The following is a 22,036-nucleotide window of genomic DNA, read 5'->3' as shown; positions in this document are numbered from 1 at the left end:
AAAAGGAAAATCAATGGAACAGAACTGAGAATCCAGAGATAAACCCTTACATTTAAGGTCAATTGATTTTTTTTTTTTTTAGGTCACCTAATTAAAAAACACACACACACACACAAAGGCAAGTCAGTAGTGAATGGAGAGTCTTTCAACATATGGTGCTGAAACCACCAAAGGTCTATATGTCAATAAAGGAAAAAAGGGATTCCCTGGGTGGCTCAGCGGTTTAGCGCTTGCCTTCGGCCCAGGGCGTGATCCTGGAGTCCCAGGATCGAGTCCCACGTCCGGCCCCCTGCATGGAGCCTGCTTCTCCCTCTGCCTGTGTCTCTGCCTCTCTCTCTCTCTGTGTCTCTCATGAATAAATAAATAAAATCTTAAAAAAAAAAAAAAAAAAGGAAAGAAAGAAAAAAAGATTTAGGCCATTTAACTCACAGTATAGGCAGAAATTAACTCAAAATGGCCCAGATATAAGAGCTAAAACTGAAATTTCTAGAAAAAAATCTAGGATTTTCTAAGAGAATCTGGGAGATTTTTCTCCTAGAAAAAAATATCTTTTTTCTCCTAGAAGAAAAATCTTTGTGATCTTGGGATATGCACAAGTTCTTAGATATAATACCAAGAGCACAATCCATAAAAGAAAAAAGGGATATACTAGACCTCATCAAAATTAAAACTTTTACTCTTCAAAGGACACCATAAAAGAGGGGTACCTGGGGGGCCTGGATGGCCAGTCAGCTAGGCATTACTTCAGTTCATGGTCTTGTGGTCCTAGGACTGAGCATTACATTGGGCTCCCCACTCAGCAGGGAGTTTGCTTCTCTTTCCATCCCTCCCACTGCTCGTGCATAAGCACACTCTCTCTCTCCCTCTCTCTCTCAAATAAATCTTTAAAAAAAAAAATTAAAAGCTAAAGCAAATTTCATGTTGTATGTAGAGATTACTGAAAAAAGAAACTAAAAAACCAAACATAAATTGACCACATAACCCATTAATTACACTCCTACAAATCTTAACTCCAGAGAAATGCAAACATACGTCCACACAAAGACTGTATATGGGGGGCAGCCCTGGTGGCGCAGCGGTTTGGCGCCGCCTGCAGCCTGGGGTGTGATCCTGGAGACCCGGGATCGAGACCCACATAGGGCTTCCTGCACGGAGCCTGCTTCTCCCTCCACCTGTGTCTCTGCCTCTCTCTTCGCTCTCTCTGAATGAATAAATAAATCTTAAAAAAAAAAAAAAAAAAAAAGGCTGTATATGGGTGAATGATCACAGTTCAACTCAATTCATAACAGCTAAAAACTGAAAACAACCCCAATATCCATATAATAGTGAATAGATTAACAAAATGTGATATATTCATACAATCAAATATTATACAATATTAAAAAGGAACTCATATATGCTATAACATGGTTGAACCTCAAAAATATTGTAAATATAAGCCAGACTCAAAAGACAACATATTGTATGATTCTATTTGTATGAAATACAAAAAAACCCAAATTTATACAGAAAGCAGACAGTGGTTACCTATAGCTAGGAGTGGGAAAGGAGATTAACCACAAAGGAAAGAGGGAATTTGGGGGGATGATAGGAATGTTCTAAAACTGGATTGTGGTGATGGTTGCATAACTCTAAATTTACTAAAAATTACTGAATTAGATACTTACGAGTGAATTTTATGGTATATAAACTATACCTTAATAAAGTTATTTAAAATAAAATCTGAGTCCACTGAAATAGACAAATAGAAAGTCTGATGAGGAACAAGATATTTTCAGTTCCAATGTATGTCCTACAAAATATTAATTACAAAAGGGTCAAGAGAAACTTGATATTGAAGATGACTGGAAATAAAAGTGATTCCAAAGTACTGGGCAAATACAAATCACGTGTGAAACTCCTAAGATGCAACCAGAACACAGCATCACTTTCGTGGCAATTTCTGCAAAAGCAGCATAACCTGAATTTAATTATAAGAAAACATCAAGCAAACCCAAATTGAGAGGCATTCTACAAAATAACTGGTTTCTAATCTTCAAAAGAGTCAAAGTCACCAAAGCAAAGACTAAGAAACTCTGCCAGACTGAAGGAGACTAAAGAGACAACACAATTAAATGCAATACATGGGTCTGGACTGGATTATTTTGCTGTGAAGAAAACTACTGGAGCAACTGGCAAAATTTAAACAAAGTTTGAGGATGAGATAGTAGTCATTCATCAATGTTATTTTCCTGATTTTTGATGGCAGTATTGCGGCTACATAGGACAATGTCCTTGTTTGCCCCTAAATACAGAAAGGTTTTTAGTAATCTCTATACCCAACGTGGGGCTCAAACTCACAACCCCAAGATCAAGAGTAGCAGGTTCTACTGACTGAGCCAGCCAGACACCCCTCATACTGAAAGTTTTGGGAATGAGATGAGGGAATATGATACTGGTTCACTATCAAATAGCTCATGGGAAAAAGGATCTTCATACTGCCCTTGCTTATAAATTTGGTGACACTTCTGTAAGTTAATTTCAAAAGTTTTAAAATAATCATTTTATGCACATAATTTTTATTTCAGTTATGTTTGGGGGGAGAAAAAAACAAAGATACATGCCTTCCAAATCATTACGGAGGATAAAACCAAAGAAATTATCGCCCACAAAGGAAAAACGCAAAAATAAAACCAAAATAAGAAAGTATGAAACCTCAGAGAAGAAAATCAACTAAAAATAAAGCCAGTTAGGATAATGCAAATGTTTTAAATTCCCTATGGTAAAAGAGAGAAAGATCTAAAATATAACACAAGGCATAAAAATTACAACATGGACACACACGAGTAAACTGAAATCAAAAGAAATCAGTGTAGCATCAGACCAAGTAAGTAATCAAAATAACTGGAAATCAGAAAAAAATAAAAGTTGATGATTAGAAGAGCCAAGAATCAATTCACCCTCAGATTAAGGGCCAGTTTGCCAGAATTTGAATCCCATCTCAGCCACAGATTAGCTGTGTAACTCTGGGCTAATTTTTTAATCTCTCTGCCTCAGTTTCCTCATCTGTAAAATGGGGATAAGAGTACTTACCTCATAACATTAGGAACATTTAATGAGTTAATGGAGGTAAAGAGTTCTAAAAGTTGCCTGGGTTTAAGTTTTTTTAATTATGAAAATAATATACTCTTAATGTATAAAAATTGAAAAATAAAGGAAAAGTTACATAAATATTAATCATTTGTATCCCACAACCCAGCAGTAACCAGTTAATATACTATTGTTGGTGTACTTCCTTACAATCTTTTTTTCTAGATTTGATGCTTCTGTGTTACTGAAACAAATCAAAGATCTTAAGTTTAACAGCTACCCAAAGAATTTACTTTCCTTGGTTAGGGTATCCATCTACAATGGTCAAATGTAGCAGGTAATATGTTAAAAATAATGTCTTTACTTAGCCTAAGAGTAAAGCTTATCAGTTATAGATACTAAGAAAAATACAGTTAAAATACATGACCTGTTTTCTTGTGCTTTTTTATCTATAAAAATATGTATTTTAAAAACAACAATGGGGATGCCTGGGTGGCTCAGTGGTTGGCCCAGGGCCTGATCCTGGAGACCCGGGATCGAATCCCGCATCGGGCTCCCTGCATGGAGCCTGCTTCTCCCTCTGCCTGTGTCTCTGCCTCTCTCTCTCTGTCTCTCATGAATGAATGAATAAATAAATCTTTAAAAAAATATAACAATAATTTATAAAACATTAATTTTTATTTAAAATAAAATATATAAGGGGCACATGGGTAGCTCAGTCAGTTAAGCATTTGTCTTTGGCTCAGATCATGACCCCAGGGTCCTGGGATGGAGCCCCGTATCAGGCTCTCTGCTCAGCAGGGAGCCTACTGCTCCCCCTTGTGCCCTGCACCCTCTCTGCCAAATAAATAAATAAAAACTTTTTTAAAAAGAATAAAATACATAAGGCTGAACAATTTTCCAAACTGAGTCACAATACATTCATGGTTCATGATATCAATTTGTGGTTTGTGATCATTATTTCTTTTTAATAATAAATAGAAGAAGGGATCCCTGGGTGGCGCAGCAGTTTAGCGCCTGCCTTTGGCCCAGGGCGCAATCCTGGAGACCCGGGATCGAATTCCACGTCGGGCTCCCGGTGCATGAAGCCTGCTTCTCCCTCTGCCTATGTCTCTGCCTCTCTCTCTCTCTGTGTGTGACTATCATAAATAAATAAAAATTTAAAAAAATAAATAAATAATAATAATAATAAATAGAAGAAGGTCAGAGGGTACTACATGAAGTAATGATCAAGTATTGCCTCCTGGAACAACACTTACATATAGAAGGATATGTATGTGATTAGGATGTAGAAATTGTATTTTGAAAAAAAAAATAAAAAATAAATAAATTAAAAAAAAAGAAATTGTATTTTGTACTGTGAGTCACCTTTGAAAAAAATCTGCGTTAAAAAAAAATCTGAGAGCTACTGAGGGTAGAAAATGAGGAAAAACTTTTTTTTTTTTTTTAAGATTTTATTTATTTATTCATGAGAGACAGAGGGGTGGGCAGAGACATAGGCAGAGGGAGAAACAGGCTCCATGCAGAGAGCCCGACGCGGCACTTGATCCCGGGACCCCAGGATCACACCCTGGGCTGAAGGTGGTGCTAAACCACTGAGCCACCTGGGCTGCCCGAGAAAAAAAGTTCTCGAATGTGATTTAATCACCTGCTACTGAACAGGTATATTCTGTAACTACGCCTGTATATTTTCTTTTCCTTTTTCATGCTATTCTCACCCGCACAAGCTTCAAACCTTGCTCACACTCAGAACTCTCTGCCGCCAATGGTGAAGATGTTGTGGCACCAGTTGCACAAGAACTCTTTGCCCCCACGGGTACTCCCAGGCCTAGAGTGCACTCCCTGAAAAATCACTCATGACTCCCTCAGGCAATGAATTTTCTCTGGACAAACACTTAACTCTCAATGCAATGGAATCTTCTGGCCTGAAAAAAGTTCTCTTGCTTCCATTCCCTTGCTGTTTCATCCCTCTTCTGCCAGGACTAATTGCTACTTTCTTGGAGGTTGGATTCCTCTCTCATTTTTCCATTTTCTAAATTATTTTAAATAGACTGACAATACTTTAAAAGAAATGCACTCTTCCCGACAGGGGAGAAAGTATGAAAGGAAAAAAAAGAGACTTCTCATCCAACAATGGAAAGGAAAAGGACTGAAGGACTCACAGAAAGAAAAATAAGACTACAGAAGAGCTGATAGCAGAATTTTAAAAGTCTTGATTAGTGACATTTAAAACCAAAGTAGATTTGAGATTCAGGCAGTGATTGTTTCTATTACATCTTTGGGTTTTCAAAGTTACCCCTCGGGGCAACTGGTATAAATTACTGCTCAAGTCTGTAGTCAAAAATAATTACGATGAGGCAAGCTTTCTGCATCTCCACACACCATCTGCACAGATATTTTTGTGGTACAAAACTGCTTGATAAATCCACACATCTTTCACCCTTTTTCTCCTTAAAATTGCAACTTAAACTAAAACACTTAAATCCAGTATCGAAGCAATGAACAAATCTATTTTTAACTTTTTTTCCTTGGAATGAAGCAGCATGGCTTACTGGAAAGAGCACTGATTCCAAAGCCAGGACGACCTGGGCTCAAATCCCAGCCATACCACTGACTCACTTGTGACCTTGGCAAAATTACTTCTCTCTGAACCTCTGCTTCCCCATCTTTATCTGTCTTTGGGGGTAATTTACAGATTTTTTTTTTTTAAGATTTTATTTATTTATTCATGAGAGACAGAGAGAGAGAGGTAGAGACCCAGGCAGAGGGAGAAGCAGGCTCCATGCAGGGAGCCCAACGTGACACTTGATCCCGGGACTCCAGGATCATGACCTGAGCTCAGGTTTAGACCGCTGAGCCACCCAGGGATCCCCAAATTACAGAATTAAATGAAAAGTAGAGCTTACTGTCCATTGCACACACAAACAACAAATCTAACTTATCTTTCTGCTCAGACCACAGTCCTATCAATAACAGCAATAACATGGTAAAGGTTATTGCAATACTTCTCAACTGGAGAAGAGGAGATAGAAGAGGAAAGAGTAGGGGCGCCTGGCTGTCTCAGTTGGTACAGCATACCACGGCTCTTGATATCAGAGTCATGAGTTCAAGCCTCATATTGGGTATGGAGATTACTTAAAAATAAAATCTTAAAATAAATTTTTAAAAATTAAAAAAAAAAAGATGGAAAGGGAGTAGATGACCCTCTAGGGGTGGACTTGGGGGTTTTGACAGGAAGGAGACAAAACATACAGTATAAGTGAATGTATGTGTTTAAACTCAATTCTGAAATAATTGATTCTGAAAATATTCGTCCAAATGGACTAGACAAATCCATTTAGAATCACTAAATTAGGGCAGCCCCAGTGGCGCAGCAGTTTAGCACCGCCTGCCGCCCAGGGCGTGATCCTAGAGACCCGGGATCTCTGCATGGAGCCTGCTTCTCCCTCTGCCTGTGTGTGTCTGTGCCTCTCTCTCTCTCTGTGTCCTGTGTCTCTATGAATAAATAAAATAAAAATCTTAAAAAAAAAAAAATCACTATAGGGAACTGCTTTAAGAAACCCCATATGGGTGGCTCGGCAGTTTAGCACCACCTTCGGCCCAGGGTGTGATCCTGGAGCCCTGGGATGGAGTCCCATGTCGGACCCCCTGCATGAAGCCTGTTTCTCCCTCTGTCTGTGTCTGTGCCTCTCTCTCTGTCTCTCATGAATAAATAAATAAAATCTTAAAAAAAAAAAAAAAAAGAAAGAAAGAAAGAAAAGAAAGAAAAGAAAAGAAAAGAAAAGAAAAGAAAAGAAAAGAAAAGAAAAGAAAAGAAAAGAAAAGAAAAAAAGAAAAGAAAACGAAACCCCATAGGTTGGGGCGCCTGGGTGGCTCAGTGGTTGAGCATCTGCCTTCAGCTCAGGTGGTAATCCCAGGGTCGGACCAGAGCCTGCTTCTCCCTCTGCCTATGTCTCTGCCTCTCTCTCTGTATCTCTCATGAACAAATAAATAAAATCTTAAAAAAAGAAAAGAAAAGCCCCAGAAGTCTGGTCACTGATGAATGGTACATTTACAAACATTTTCCTAAAATGTCAGGTAATACAATTTTTACTGTAGGATAGCATCTTTGGGTTTTCAAATATCTTAAAGTGAATATACATAAGTTTTTTAATGAGGTATTTATAATCACTTTTAAATTAAGATAAACGGAGTTTATACTACAGTTGTGACTTCATGTTAATTATCTAAAGGCTTTCACCAAAAAAAATTACCAAAAAAAAAAAAAATCTTTAAAAAAATGTTAAGTAATCTCTATACCCAACGCGAGGCTCGAACTTAGAATCATGAGATCAAGAGTCACATGCTCTACCAACTGAGCCAGCCAGGTGCTCCAACAAAATTTTTATCATCATAATCAAATCAAAATTAAACTCATGATGTTGTCAACGAAAGATGTGATCCTTGCCTTTTTAAACAATCTAAAATTGCTTTTCCATATACCCAAGAGATTGGCAAACATTTTAAGGTCTGAAAATATTAAGTATTGATAAAGACAGAAAGCATCAGGCACTGCTGATGGGAAAATAAACTGGTAAGGGATTTGGTATCACCTACTAGAGTCGAATGTGCTAATAACCCACAATCCAGCAACCCCACAACTAAATCTATATTAGACATTTGCACCCAAGACATATGGAAGAAGTTAACGATAGTAATTTTTAGAAAAAGCAAGGATCTTGTAATCATGTCTGTAAACACAAAAAGAAATCAACTGCAGAATATCTATAAAATGGCAGACGACAGAGTTGTGAATATAAATGAATTAAGCCACATTTTGGATGAATCCCAAAAACATTTAGAGCTAAGAGGAAATAACAAAAAAGTTGTATCACTTACGTAAATTTCAAAACCAAGTAAAACTAAATAATATGTTGTTTAGGGATGCCTGGGGGGGATGCTAAGTGGTTGAGTGTCTGCCTTTGGCTCAGGTTGTGACCCTGGGGTCCTGGGATCGAGTCCCGCATTGGGCTCCCTGCATGGAGCCTGCTTCTCCCTCTGCCTGTGTCTCTGCCTCTCTCTCTCTCTCCGTGTCTCTCATGAATAAATAAAATCTTTAAAAAAAAAAAAAAAACGTTGTTTAGGGATATATATGGTAACATATATAAGAAAAGCAAAAGAATCAGTTAATACAAAATGCAGATTACAGGTTACCTCTGTGGTGGAGGGAGTAAGCTGTAACCCGGGAGAACACAGGAGGGCTTCAGTTATTTTGTGGAATAATTACTTATTATTTTGTGAGATACCTTCTCTGCAAGGATGATGTACTTCACAATAAAAGTTCTTTGTTTTGTTTTGTTTTGTTTTTTTAAGGGGAAACACAAAAACTAAGTCACAGATGGAAATGCATAAAGAGCAAATCACGGGGATGCCCGGGTGGCTCAGCAGTTTAGCACTGCCTTCAGCCCAGGGCCTGATCCTAGAGTCCTGGGATCGAGTCCCACGTCCGGCTCCCTGCATGGAGCCTGCTTCTCCCTCTGCCTGTGTCTCTGCTTCACTCTCTGTGTCTCTCATGAATAAATAAATAAAATCTTAAAAAAAAAAAAAAAAAGGCAAATCATGTAGGAGCCGAATTTATGAACTATGGAATAATCATACTTCTCTCACATTTAATATGCAATCCTGACCTTTCCACAAATAATTCTACATTTTGGGGGGAAAAAAATTAAATGAAAAACTTAAAATTCACCCAAAAAAGTTTTCATGGTGACCTATATGCACCCACATTTCCCCCAAGAAGGCCAAATCTTCTAACTACTATGTATGAAGTTCCTGGTTATCTGGTCTCTATAAACTTTTTAAGAGTCTTTCTAGGGCAGCCCAGGCGGCTCAGCGGCTTAGCACCTGCCTTCAGACCAGGTCGTGACCCCGGGGTCCCGGGATCGAGTCCCATGTCGGGCTCCCCGCATGGAGCCTGCTTCTCCCTCTGCCTGTGTCTCTGCCTCTCTCTGTGTCTCTCATGAATAAATAAATAATTTTTTTTTTTTTTAAAGAGTCTTTCTAGTTACATTCAGCAAACGAGTGCAAGTCCCCTTTATCCGTCTACCGTAAGAACGGGCGGCCTCGTCACAGCTCCAACACCTGCTCCCGGGGCCAGGCGCGCACCCGTGTACCCCGGCCTACCTATCCCGCGTTCTGCGTGCAAACACCCTCGCAACCCAAGCAGCCACAGACACAAAATGCTGCGTTTTCTCGTCTCCTCACCCAAGGAACACCGTAGCTGCCAGGGGCTTCCCAGGGCAGGCACAGGGCCACGGACGACCGGCCTCCACCGGGAAGCACCGGGAAAGGCGGCCCCGGCCTCCAGCGAGGAAACTGCGGGCAAACGCGGAGTTTGTTTAACTTGTGCCTCTTCTGGAATCCGACAGTCGCTTAATTCCCTGGCGGCGGCGGCCCCGAGCCCACCAGCCTTTTCAGGCCCCCACGTGGTCCGCGGGCCCCTTCCCTTCCCTTCCGCCGCCTCCGCACGACCAGAGCATCCCCGGGCCCGCGCTCCGCCGCCGCACCTGCTGCAGCCCGGCCGGCCCCGGGGCCTCCACGCGGCCGACCCTTCCTCCGTCCCGCGGCTCAGGGCGCTCCCCGAGGCCCCCCCAGCTCCCCACGGAGCCCCCCTGCTCCCCACGGAGCCCCTCTCCCCGAGGGCCTTGCTCCCCACGGAGCCCCCCCTCCCCGTGGCCGCCCTCCCCATGCAGCCCCCTCCCCGAGACCCCCTGCTCCCCACAGAGCCCCCCTCCCCACGGAGCCCCCCCGCACTCCACGGAGCCCTCCTCCCCACGGAGCCCCCCTCCCCGAGGCCCCCCCCGCTCCCCACGGAGCCCTCCTCCCCGAGGGCCTTGCTCCCCACGGAGTCCCCCTGCTCCCCACGGAGCCCCCTCCCCGAGGACCCCCCCCGCTCCCCACGGAGTCCCCCTCCCCACGGAGCCCCCCTGCTCCCCACGGAGCCCCCTTCCCGAGGACCCCCCCCGCTCCCCACGGAGTCCCCCTCCCCACGGAGCCCCCCTGCTCCCCACGGAGCCCCCTCCCCGAGGACCCCCCCGCTCCCCACGGAGTCCCCCTCCCCACGGAGCCCCCCTCCCCAAGGGCCATGCTCCCCACGGAGCCCCCCTGCTCCCCACGGAGCCCCCCCTTCCCGAGGGCCTTGCTCCCCACGGAGCCCCCCTGCTCCCCACGCAGCCCCCTCCCCACGGAGCCCCCCTCCCCACGGAGGCCCCTCCCCGAGGCCCTGATCCCCACGGAGCCCCCCTCCCCACGGAGCCCCCCCTCCCCGAGGCCCTGCTCCCCACGCAGCCCCCTCCCCACGCAGCCCCGGCCCCGAGCACCCGGCCCCGCCCGGCCACCGCGGCCTCCCCGGCCGACCCACCGGCGCAGCCCGCTAGGCCCCGACACCAGGCCCCGCGCCGCCGGCCGCCCGTCCTCCTCACCGTGCCGTCCGCGGGGCCCTCCTCTCGGGCCCCCTCCTCTTCCTCGCCGGCCGCGGCCTGCAGCCCCGCGTCGGGGAGCCCCAGCGGCTCTAGGGGCGCCGGCTGCAACTGCCGCGGGGCGTCGGGAGGTGCCTGCTCCATGGCTGCAGGTCGGCGCGGCGGCCCCACTGCGCCTGCGCCGCCGCGCCGCGCGCCCCGCCCCCGCCCTCCTGGCCCCGCCCCTCGTGGGCCCGCCCCCTCGTGGCCCCGCCCCCTTCCCGGCCCCGCCGCTGACCGCCCGCGGGCGGAGAGGCTCCCGGGGCGGGAGCTGCTCGGCTGCGGAGCAGGGGGGCGGGGGGGAGGGGTGCGGAGGGAGAGGGGGTGAACACCGAGGGCAGCCTGCACCCATCGCGGCTGAAATGGGATCTCAACAGAAATCGAGGCCGCGGAAATGGGATCTCAACAGAAATCGAGGCCGCGGTCTCACCTCCTCGCCCTCCGCCTGCGTCTCCCGCCCGGCCGGTTCCAGCTGAAAACTTGTAGCAGGTGGAGTAACACGTTCAGCAAAAAGGCAGCGCCTGCGAGTTTTTGGAGACAAGTGAAGAAGCGGAGCGCTTGGCACAAGCGGTGCTTGAAATCTGTTGAGCTTCATGAAGCCCTGGAGATCTCTGATCTTTTTCTTTTTTTTTTTTTTTTTAAGATTTTATTGATTTATTCATGAGAGACACAGAGAGAGAGAGAGAGAGAGGCAGAGACACAGGCAGAGGGAGAAGCAGGCTCCATGCAGGGAGCCCGACCTGGGACTGGATCCCGGGACCCCGGGGTCACGCCCTGGGTCGAAAGCAGGCACCAAACCGCTGAGCCCCCGGGGATCCCCCCTGAGCATCTTCTATAACCATCTCTTACCGAATTTTCAGAACCCACTTCCTTGACAAGCACTCACCATGGTTACCTAAGGGGAAATGCTCACTGGGTGCACCAGGCTGTGTGGTAGCTCGGGTTCCTTCCATACCAAGTCTGGTCGTCAATTTTTCAAGGACAGAAAGTGATCTTTCTGCCCAAATCCTTAGCTGTTTCAAGCTGTGACATTCCATTTGCTCTTCCTGGATTGCTTTTTCTGCCCCATCCCTCCACCCGGCGAGTTTCCCATTCATCCCTGAAACCTCAAGTCATAAAGTCCAAATGCTAATATCACTTTGTTAATAAATGGGTAAAGACCTTTCTCGTATTATTTTACAATTTATTTACATGTCTATCTGCCCCAACTGGAGTTTGGACTTTTTTTAAGGCAAAGGACCTGTCTTTTTTTTCCCACTCTCTGGCCATTTACTCATCTTTCAAATGGCATTTTGTCAGTTTATCAAGGATTACTCATGCTAGGCAAATTCTCAGGAAACTTTTTTTTTTAAAGATTTTATGGGGATCCCTGGGTGGCTTGGCAGTTTGGCGCCCGCCTTTGGCCCAGGGCATGATCCTGGGGTCCCAAGATTGAGTCCCATGTCAGGCTCCCGGCATGGAGCCTGCTTCTCCTTCTGCCTGTGTCTCTGCCTCTCTCTCTCTCTCTCTCTGTGTGTGTGTGTGTGACTCATGAATAAATAAATAGAATCTTTAAAAAATAATAATAAATAAATAAAAATAAAAGATTTTATTTATTTGTGAGAGGGAGAGAGAAAGGGCACACAAGAGTGGGGAGCAGCAGAGGGAGAGGCAGACACAGGCACCCCACTCAGAACTCTGGGATCGCTACCTGAGCCAAAGACAGATGCTCAACCAGGTGAGCCACCCAAGGCACCCCAGGAAACATTTTTTTTAAGATTCTATTTTTATTTATTTATGATAGACATAGAGAGAGAGAGAGAGGCAGAGACACAGGCAGAGGGAGAAGCAGGCTCCATGCAGGGAGCCGGACATGGGACTCGATCCCGGGTCTCCAGGATCACACCTTGAGCCGAAGGCAGATGTTCAACCGCTTAGCCACCCAGGCGTCCCAAACATTACTATAATTTAACATTATTATTCTCTATAGTTATAAATTTTAAATATTTTATTTATTTATTTATTTATTTATTTATTTGAGACAAAGAGGAAGAGAACACAGGTAGAGGGAGGGGGACAGAGGGAGAGGAAGAGGGAGAAGCAGACACCCCACTCAGCAGGGAGCCTGATGTGGAGCTTGATGCCAGGACCCTGGGATCACGACCTGGGCTGCAGGCAGATACTTAACCAACTAAGCCACCCATGTGCCCCAAGATTTTATTTTTAATAATTTCTACACCCAACATTGGACTCAAAACCCCGAGATCAAGAGTTGCATGCTCCACTGACTGAGCCAGTCACACATCCCTCTATAGTTACCAATTTAAGTTGATTTCAAGCTTTACCTTTATAAACAACACTGCCATGACCATCCCTCTATATAATATCTTTGTGTACCTAAACTATTAGTTCCTTAAGCTAAATAGGAATTGGGAGATTTTAAGAGAAATTGTATTTAAGCTTTGATAGTGCATGAGGAATTATTTCTGCTCTATTATAAAATACAATATTCCTCAAAAATTATTATTTGTATCCACTAGATAATATGTCTCACCTTTGGGGCTGCCTATAAGCTAACGCTCTTTTTGATAGAGATAATAACTAGTGTTTAAAAAGCCTAGGGTAGGGACGCCTGGGTGGCTCAGAGGTTGAGCATCTGCCTTTGGCCCAGGGTGTGATCCTGGGGTCCCGGGGATCGAGTCCCCACGTTGGGCTTCCTGTGAGGAGCCTGCTTCTCCCTCTGCCTGTGTCTCTGTGTCTCTCATGAATAAATAAGTAAAATCTTAAAAAAAAAAAAAGTAAAATCTTAAAAAAAGCCTAGGATAGGAGAAGAGGTGGTGTCTGCAACTTCTTCACCATCTTTTGCACAACCTGCCATGCAGTTTTATGGGTTTTTTTAATTTAAACATTTTCTTAAATTTTTATCTTATTTTATTTTAAAATAAAGCTCCATGGGCAGCCCCAGTGGTGCAGCGGCTTAGTGCTGCCTGCAGCTTGGGGCGTGATCCTGGAGACCTGGGATCGAGTCCCACATCGGGCTCCCTGCATGGAGCCTGCTTCTCCCTCTGCCTGTGTCTCTGCCTCTCTCTCTGTGTGTGTCTCTATGAATAAATAAATAAAATCTTTAAAAATAAATAAATAAATAAATAAATAAATAAATAAATAAATAAATAAAATAAAGCTCCATGCCCAACGTGGGGCTTGAACTCATGACCCTGAAATCAGGAGTCACATGTTCTACTGCCTGAGCCAGGTAGGCACCCCTGGCCTGAAGCTTTTTTTTTTTTTTTTTTTTTAATGTATATGGCATTTTAACATACATTTTCATGATGCTCCTTGCAAGAGAAACATTATTTCCCCCATTTCACAGGGAAAGAAAGCAGGCTTGGGTAAAGTTTGACACACAGCGATCAGATAAGGGGAAGACCTGAGATTCAAACCCAGACTTATAGGACATCAGTATCCAAGCATTTGGGCCATGCTGCTCTGCATGGAGGAGAGGAAGAAGAGAGACTCTTCTGGGAAAGGAGGAAAATAATTGGCAGAAATTGAGGTTTGATTTCTTACCACATAACCTAGAGGTAGAAGTATATTTCTTTGGAAGATAAAGGAAAAGTCACTCTATTCTGGCTGATACAGGGAAAGCCCAATGTTAACTCTACAGACATTTTGGATACAGATGCTCCCTATTCTTCAGATCGACAGAGTAAGCATAGCCACCCCCCCACACACACCCCTTACTGAGGGAGGGCTTGAGGTTATTCCCTCCAGGTGAATGGGAAAGGTCTCAGGAGGAGGGATGACTCACCAGGCTGGCCCTAAGGATGAGTCAACCTCTGTGGGGACACATTCCCCACGTCATCCAGCCAGAGGAACTTCAGTCTCCTTCTATCTGAATGGTGTGATCTATACTTCCACTTTGTTATGAATTTAACAAGTATGTATTGAGCTCCTGTGTTAGCCAAAGAACACCATGGAACACCTATTCTCTGCTCCTCACCATCCAGGTTCGGCTACCCACTCCCCGAGATTCCCCTGCTATCTTGCTGGCCACCCAGGGTTTCTGAAGGTCATGTTCTTCTTCCTCCAAAACTACAAACAACTTCTCCTTCAACCCTGACCAGCAACCAGCCCCAGCCCCACCTCATCTCTCACTTTAGTGTCAGTGTGGATGACATTCATCCTTGCTCACAGCATAAAATCTGATTTGCCCTTTCCCATTAATATTACCCCCTTCCTTTCTAGCAAACTCCCCATTGTGTGAAGCCTCCTTTGGGAACCAAGTCTTAGTATGTTCCTTCCAGGCTCTCACTGCAGTTGAAGAGCTCCGACTCTTCTTTTGCTACCTGTGGGCAAATTACTTCAACTCAGCCATTCGGATTCTGAAAGTCCCGGAACTTTGAATCTTGGGTCAAAAGGGATGCTGGAGATTAGAGTCACCATCGGGCCAGTCATGGTGCAAGGGTCACATTGTTCTCAAGCCATGAATTTCCTGTAGGTTCTGTGCCGAGTCTCCAGAGCTACCCTGATTCTAAAATTTTCTACCCCCAGATCACCTGCCTTAATTCTGTGAGTTCCTGATCCTTTTCAGGATTTTCTCTGTTTGATGTGACTAGTATTTGGTTTCTGTTTTATGCAGCATAGAGCCACGACTGACAGAGTGAAGCTCCTATCTATTCAACTAAGCACGCAATAAATATTTATTAGACACCTGCCCAGGCAATCTCATTGTCTGCCAAAGTGATCATCTAAACTGATTCATGGCTGTATGCCTGTGGAGAAGATTGGAATATACATGCAAAACCTATAGAACCTACCCTAAACCCCTATGGCTTGAAAAACTCCCTGAAAATTCTACAGCAAGCCAGGCACTAGAATTTTCAGCAGCTAAAAATCGTGAAAGTTGCCATGGGATAAAAATATTTCTCCCCAGGGCATCTGGCTGGCTTTAGTCAGTAGAGCATGAGACTATTGATCTCAAGGTTGTAAATTCAAGTCCCACACTGGACGTAGAGTTACTTAAAAATAAAATATTGGGAAAAAAATACTCCTCCCCCCCTCAGATTATTTTTCTATAAAGATTTTGTTTATTTATTCATGAGAAACACATAGAGAGAGGCAGAGACACAGGCAGAGGGAGAAGCAGGCTCCATGTAGGGAGCCTAGCTCGGGACTTGATCCTGCAGGCTCTAAACCACTGAGCCACCCAGGCATCCCCCTCTCAGATAATTTAAATACACTTTGATATAGGTCTTCTGAAGCAAATAGTTGTTTACAAGCAGGAAACTGAAACCAAATAGGTTGAAAGGGAGCTCTGTGGCAGGTCATCGGCCAAGGCGCTTTGGCATAAGTGAATCTAATGGTGTCCATCAGCTAATATGGGTAACAGCCTATCTACAGGGTAAATAGGATGTTTTGCAAGCTCAGAAGAGCCTGGTGAATGACTCTAGAAATGGAGGGGGGGGTTATATTCATAAGCTATCAGACCACCCAATCTTTATTTGAAATCTAGGGCTTCCTAAAAGTTCCTAAGGATTTATTACCTGATTCTGAGTGTGTGTGTGTGTGTGTGTGTGTGTTTTGGGTTTTGTTGTACTTTCTTTTTCAAAATCATACATCAATCGATTTGGGTGTTTTGTTTTTGGAGATTTTTTTATGACTTCTTTATGACTTCTTAGACAGAGGTCATAATTATTCCTCTCCCCACCATCCCAAATAAATGTGTAGAGAGTCTGCTCTGAGAAGAATAAAATAGATCCCATTCAGGGGAAATTAGCCTAGAGGTTGCAGCATTGCCGCCAGAACAAAATCTCATCCAACTATGTTTGTTTATTCTGAACAAATTTAGTAGGAGGAGAGATCTAGGTACATGCATATGTAGCCACTGTTGTAACAGCAGGAACTGTTTTATATGGTGAGACATGCAGACACAGAAACGAGTGCCATCAAAGAAATTTTTTAATGCCACAGATCCCTAAAAACAGGAGGCACAGCAATCCCAGGAATAGGGACCAGAGAGAGGCAGAGTTAGGGGGAAACACCTAGGAGCCTTTATTGTGGTATCTGTGGGAAGAAATGCTGCCGCGGAGTATAAAAAGGTTTAGGATTGGCTAGCTTAAATAAATTCAGAGGGCTCCGGGGCTATAGGGGTTTCCCTAGTTGTCTGGCAGCTGGCCCTGGGGTGGTTAGGTAGGAGAACCGTGGCCTGGGGTATAGGAGCCCATAAAGGAGATGTTTGCGGTACGGGCTCTGGTTTGGTTGGTTTGCCTTGAAGGGTAAGCTAGAAATTGGCTAGCCCTGGGAGGAGCAATCTCTCAAGGATCAGCAAGGTCCCCACGATGTTAAAGCACTAAAAATACAGAATAAAAAAGACACTATTTTCACAGACACACAAAGACACAATACATTCACAGACACACAGACTTGCACTAACATTTACAGAGTCATAGGGTTACATACGTAGTAACTTATCGGTCTACAAAAACGTAAAATCCCAATTAGATTAGAAGGAAGTTCAGAAGAAATCAAGTCCACCTTGCTCTCTGATGATACACTTCCTGCCAACAGGAAGGGTCCTGCCACCATAGGGCTATCCAGACTAGGGTTGGTAAACACCACCATGGACGAGAATTGCACTATTTCTTTTGATCATTAATTTTACTCTTGCTTCAGAAACAACATCATTTTTAAAATTCAGGATCTCAGTCAGTTGAGCACCCAACTCTTGATTGCGGCTCAAGTCATGATCTCAAGGTCAGGGAGTCCCCTCCTGTCCCTCTCCCCCTACGTGGGCGTGTGTGCATTCTCTCTCTCTCACAAAAATAAATAAACCATAATATCAAAATCCAGAAACAATCACTATCGCTATTTTTTGAACAGTCTTTCCCCACCATGGACATGTACACAAATAAAATCCATAAAAATAAGAATAGGTCTTGTACAATGTTTTGGGGCATCTGGGTGGCTCAGTCAGTTAAGCATCTGCCTTCAGCTCCAATCGTGATTCTGGAGTCCTGGGGTCGAACCCTGCATGGGGCTCCCTGCTCAGTGGGGAGTCAGCTCCTCCCTCTGCCTCTCCTCCTGCTCATGCTTAAATAAATAAATAAATAAATAAATAAATAAATAAATAAATAAATAAATAAATAAATCTTTTTTAAAAAATAAAACAATAAAAAGTCTTGCATAATGTTTTGTATGAAATCTTTTTTTTTACCCTTAATACTGTGAACACTGATACTCGGTCTTGCCCTTTGCCCATATAGGAAGCTGGATCTAAGAACAGAGGGTGCATAAATCCCCACTTTTTTTTTTAAATCTTTTTTTTTTTTTTTAATTTTTATTTATTTATGATAGTCACACAGAGAGAGCGAGAGAGACACAGGCAGAGGGAGAAGCAGGCCCCATGCACCGGGAGCCTGATGTGGGATTCGATCCCAGGTCTCCAGGATCGCGCCCTGGGCCAAAGGCAGGCGCTAAACCGCTGCGCCACCCAGGGATCCCAAATCCCCACTTTTAACAGACATTGCCCAAGTATCCTCTGAACGGTTGTATATATTGTGTATCTTGAGCTGTCTCCAGAAAAACTTCAACCACTGTTAGCTTATATTTTGACAGATCTATTTATGTAGCCTGCATTTATATTCATAAAGGATATTGGTCTAGAATTATCTCTTTTTTTTGTAATTTCTTTGTCAAGTCTTGATATTCAGGTACTACTGGCTACACAAAATGAGTTCATAGTGTTATGTTCTCTATTTTTCAATAAAGTTTGTGTAAGATTAGTGTTATCTCCTCCTCAAATTTCTCGTAGATCATCACTGAAACAGTAGGTGCGTGGAGCTTTCTTTGTGGGGAAAGTTTTGATAATTAATTAAAATTCTTCCATAATAGATATACGGCTGTTCAGATTTTGTCTCATTTTGTGTCAGTTTGGGTAAAGTTCTACTTTTCAAGGAATTTGTTTCATCCAAATTTTCAAATTCATCTGTATAAATTTATTATATTTTCTTATCCTTTTAATGTCTGCAGGATCTATACATAACTCCTTTTTAGTTCTGATATTTGTATTCTGTAACTTATATTCTCTTTTTTTTTTTTTTTTTTCTTGGTCCATGAGGTTAGGGCTTCACAACTTTGTTGGTTTTTTCAAAGAACCAACGTTTGGCTTTGATCCTTTTCTCTCTGGTTTCTCTATATTCATTTCTGTTCTTTGTTATTATTATTGTTACTAATTAATTTATTTTTCTTGTCTTGGGTTTACTTTTGCTTTAGTTTCTTGAGGTAGAACCTTAGGTCATTGATGATAAACATTTCTTCTTTTTTTAGTAGGTTCTACACCCAACATGGGTCTTGAATTCACAGCCCCTAGATCAAGAATCACCTGCTGTACCGACTGAGCCAGCCAGGCACCCCAAACCCTTCTTCTTTTTTAATATAAGCATTGAAAGGTAGAGGTTTCCTTCAAGAACTACTTTAACTATATTCTACAAAAAAAATTTTTTTAAGCAATCTCTCTGTCCAATGTGGGGCTTAAACTCATGAGATCAAGAGTCTCATTCTCTACTGACTGAGACAGCCAGGCACCCCTTATATTCTATTAATTTTTTTTGATCTATTAATTTTTTTAAAGATCTTATTTATTTATTCATGAGAGACACACAGAGAGAGAGGCCCAGACACAGGCAGAGGGAGAAGCCGGCTCCATGCAGGGAGCCCGACGTGGGACTCGATCCCAACAACCCGGGATCTGATCTGAGCCCAAGGCAGATGCTCAAATGCTGAGCCACCCAGGTACCCCTAAATAATTTTTTCTTAAGTATGGAAAGTCACCCTTTGGTATCCTTCCAAGTGGGAATGGGAGTCGGTGGGAGGAACGTTCTTTATATACTCATCTCTAACATTTGAAATGTTACAATGAGCATCAGTTGGTGTTTCCATTAAAAAGCAAGGCATTTAAAAGAAAAAAAGCGGGCAGCTAAAGCTGGTGGCAGAGGGGAGGCCCGCGTACTGCCCTTTCATGGCTCGCTCCCTTTCTGTGGTCACGGTCACGGTCACGTTGGGTGCCTGGAGGAGGAAACAGAGGGACAGACGTGGAGAGCACAGTGCTTAGTCGTCCCACAGCTCTCTCACCACGCTGGGCCCTCCCTTTGAATGCAGAAGCCTGCTGGCCAAGAGCAGTGGGAACTGTTGCCTTGGGATATATTTTCCTTCCAATATATTGATCGAGCAGAGTTGGAAAAATATGATGGTGTAGATGCTAGAAAGTCTACCCTCGGCTTGGGCCAGGCCAAGCTGGGCTTCTGCACACACAGAGAAGCTATCGGCTCTCTTTGCCGGACTGTGGTTCAGTCGTACGGAGACCCACAGCCTCTCGTAGGACTGCACTGGGCGCTGAGAAGTTGGAACAGAGAGCATCATCGACAGATCAAAACCCGTGCAGGCTAGTTTGAGGCAGCCCTTAGAGGAGTCGGGGAGCACAGGTACAGAAGGAACATAATGCGTGCGGTGGAGGCGCAGCTGCGGTCTTCAGCGCGGGTAAGTGGATTGGGTGCAGCTCCTGGATGGACGGTAGGCCCTGGGGGTTGCGGAGATGTTGCTGCATGTGCCCCAGGACGTTAGACCCACAGGTGGAGTGGGAGCTGTTGCTCGGCTCGTCGGGCCAAATGGGCCTTTAATCTTTGACCGAGGACTTGGTGGGACCCACGCAACATGCCTATGACTTCCACAGGCCTGACGTGTTTCCGGATTATCGGAAAAGTGGATGGGAAACTCCCCATGCAGCGCTACCCCGGCGCCCCGGACCGCTGCTGCTGTGTCTACCGCCAAAAGATCCAGGGGCAGAAGGAGGGAAATGATAAAGGTTCTACCTTGAATGATTTTGGTCTCATGATCTTCCCCTCACCCTGCTGTAGGCTGCTCCAGAAGCCTCTCGCTCGGCTGCTGCTGAATGACTTCCTTCACGACCAGAACAGAGATGACAATCGTGTCGCCAGTGGCCTGGAAGCCTTTGGGGATGTGAAATTCGCAGATGCCTGCCCCGACGGAGACGTGGCAAAGGCCTCTCTGGAGCCCAGAGCTGAGCCCCTCAATCAGAAAACAAAGGCATCTTTGCTCGTGTCCAATCAAAATGGAAATACGGACACATCGTGTTTCTGGCTCCCTCGGTTCAGTTCCAGCTCAGCCCTCCCCTCAGCAGCTGGCAGGAAGGAGGACTGGTGTGTTCTCTCACGGTTCTGCCTTGGCTGCCTCCCTGTGTCCCCTCGGTCACGCAAGATGCCACACCCGGGGCTGCTCTTGATAAGACAACAGCCAGTTTAGGTGACCTCAAATCGGGGCTTGGCTCAAGAACTTGTGGGGCAGCAGATGTCTTTGCTGAGAACACGAAGCTCGGGGAGGACACTCGTCACCTGGTCAGGGGTCAGCAGACTCCCTCTTCGAAGGGACCTGGTACCTCGTCGGAGTGGACGGAGGCACCTATGCCCGGCGTCCCTCGCCCAGTGGCGATACTCTGGGTGAAGGACGAGGGCCCGGACGTTCCAGCGCAGCCCCTGAGCACATCCACGTCCTGCCGAGAAGGTGCCAGGCCTCCCCGCCCGGCAGCACAACCCGGAGCCGCCGTCCCTAGGGAGGCCTACTTCCACCTCGGCGCGGGTTGGGGTCGGGGTCGGGGTCGGGGCACCTGTATGGGATCAGTTCTGGGAGCGGGACGTCTGGGGACAACTGTGAAGGATCACGTGTCGTGTAGCTTTTATGTGACTGACATGAAGCCTGGAAAACTATCGTGTTCTTGGCAGAGTCTCTGCCCAGTTTGCTCGCCCGCTTCCTCCTGTGGTCCAGCCGGGGCCACACGCTCGGGAGTGATGCTGAAGGGCTCCGCGGCCTCCTCTCCGGCCATTCGTATGCGTGAAGCTTAGCCTCCAGATGTGGTGCCTCCAGATGTGGTGTCATGAACCGTGTGCTTCAGGCGAAGAAAGCATCAGACGTTTGTATTTTGAACCAACAAGCTTACTGAAAGTACCTGTGGTTTTTGGAAAAAAAAAAAAAGTTTCTAATTTAGGGGATGTAGTCTTAAAATGTGCTATGCACATACCCTCTTTAAAAATGGCAAAAAAATAAAAAATAAAAAAATAAAAATAAAAATGGCAAGACAAGCACACTCTTTTTTTTCTATAATTTATAAATCTTCAAGAGGGAGAAGAGTTGGGATGGTAACACTGCTTCTAGAAACTGGAATGCTGCTTCACATGCAGGCCGGCAGTGTCGAGTTATTGTAATGACCTCTGAACGGGGAGATGCCAGCACCGAGCAGACGTCTGGTACAGACAGTCGTGGTACACGGACTGAGGACGCAGCTCTGGGTCTGCTTCGGGCTCGCTGGCCCAAGGTGGAGATGGCACTGCAGCGGTGTAAGGAAGTTGTTGCAATCCTTCTTTGCGCCATAAAGAATAAATAAAACATTTTTTTCTGGCTGTTTTTTAAAATTTTAAAACAAA

General features: G+C 44.9%; 1 protein-coding gene and 1 pseudogene across 1 annotated transcript in view; one reads left to right on the top strand and one right to left on the bottom strand.

Annotated features, from left to right (window-relative positions):
* The window catches only part of SNX4 (sorting nexin 4), a 69,800-nt gene extending 59,097 nt beyond the window's left edge, over positions 1 to 10,703 (bottom strand). Inside the window, exon 1 of the mRNA XM_077884336.1 lies at positions 10,530 to 10,703. Within this exon, the coding sequence (XP_077740462.1) occupies positions 10,530 to 10,670 (141 nt within the window). The 5' untranslated portion in view covers positions 10,671 to 10,703. The remainder of the gene's footprint in view (positions 1 to 10,529) is intronic.
* Positions 10,704 to 10,959: 256 nt separating this feature from the next.
* LOC144305095 (hydroxymethylglutaryl-CoA synthase, cytoplasmic pseudogene) lies at positions 10,960 to 21,269 on the top strand (annotated as a pseudogene).
* The last annotated feature ends 767 nt before the right edge of the window (positions 21,270 to 22,036 follow it).

This window comes from Canis aureus, chromosome 35 (assembly GCF_053574225.1).
Source record: "Canis aureus isolate CA01 chromosome 35, VMU_Caureus_v.1.0, whole genome shotgun sequence".
Classification (NCBI taxonomy): domain Eukaryota; kingdom Metazoa; phylum Chordata; class Mammalia; order Carnivora; family Canidae; genus Canis; species Canis aureus.
Note: the sequence above shows the minus strand (reverse complement) of the source record. Positions and strands in the feature narration are given on the sequence as shown.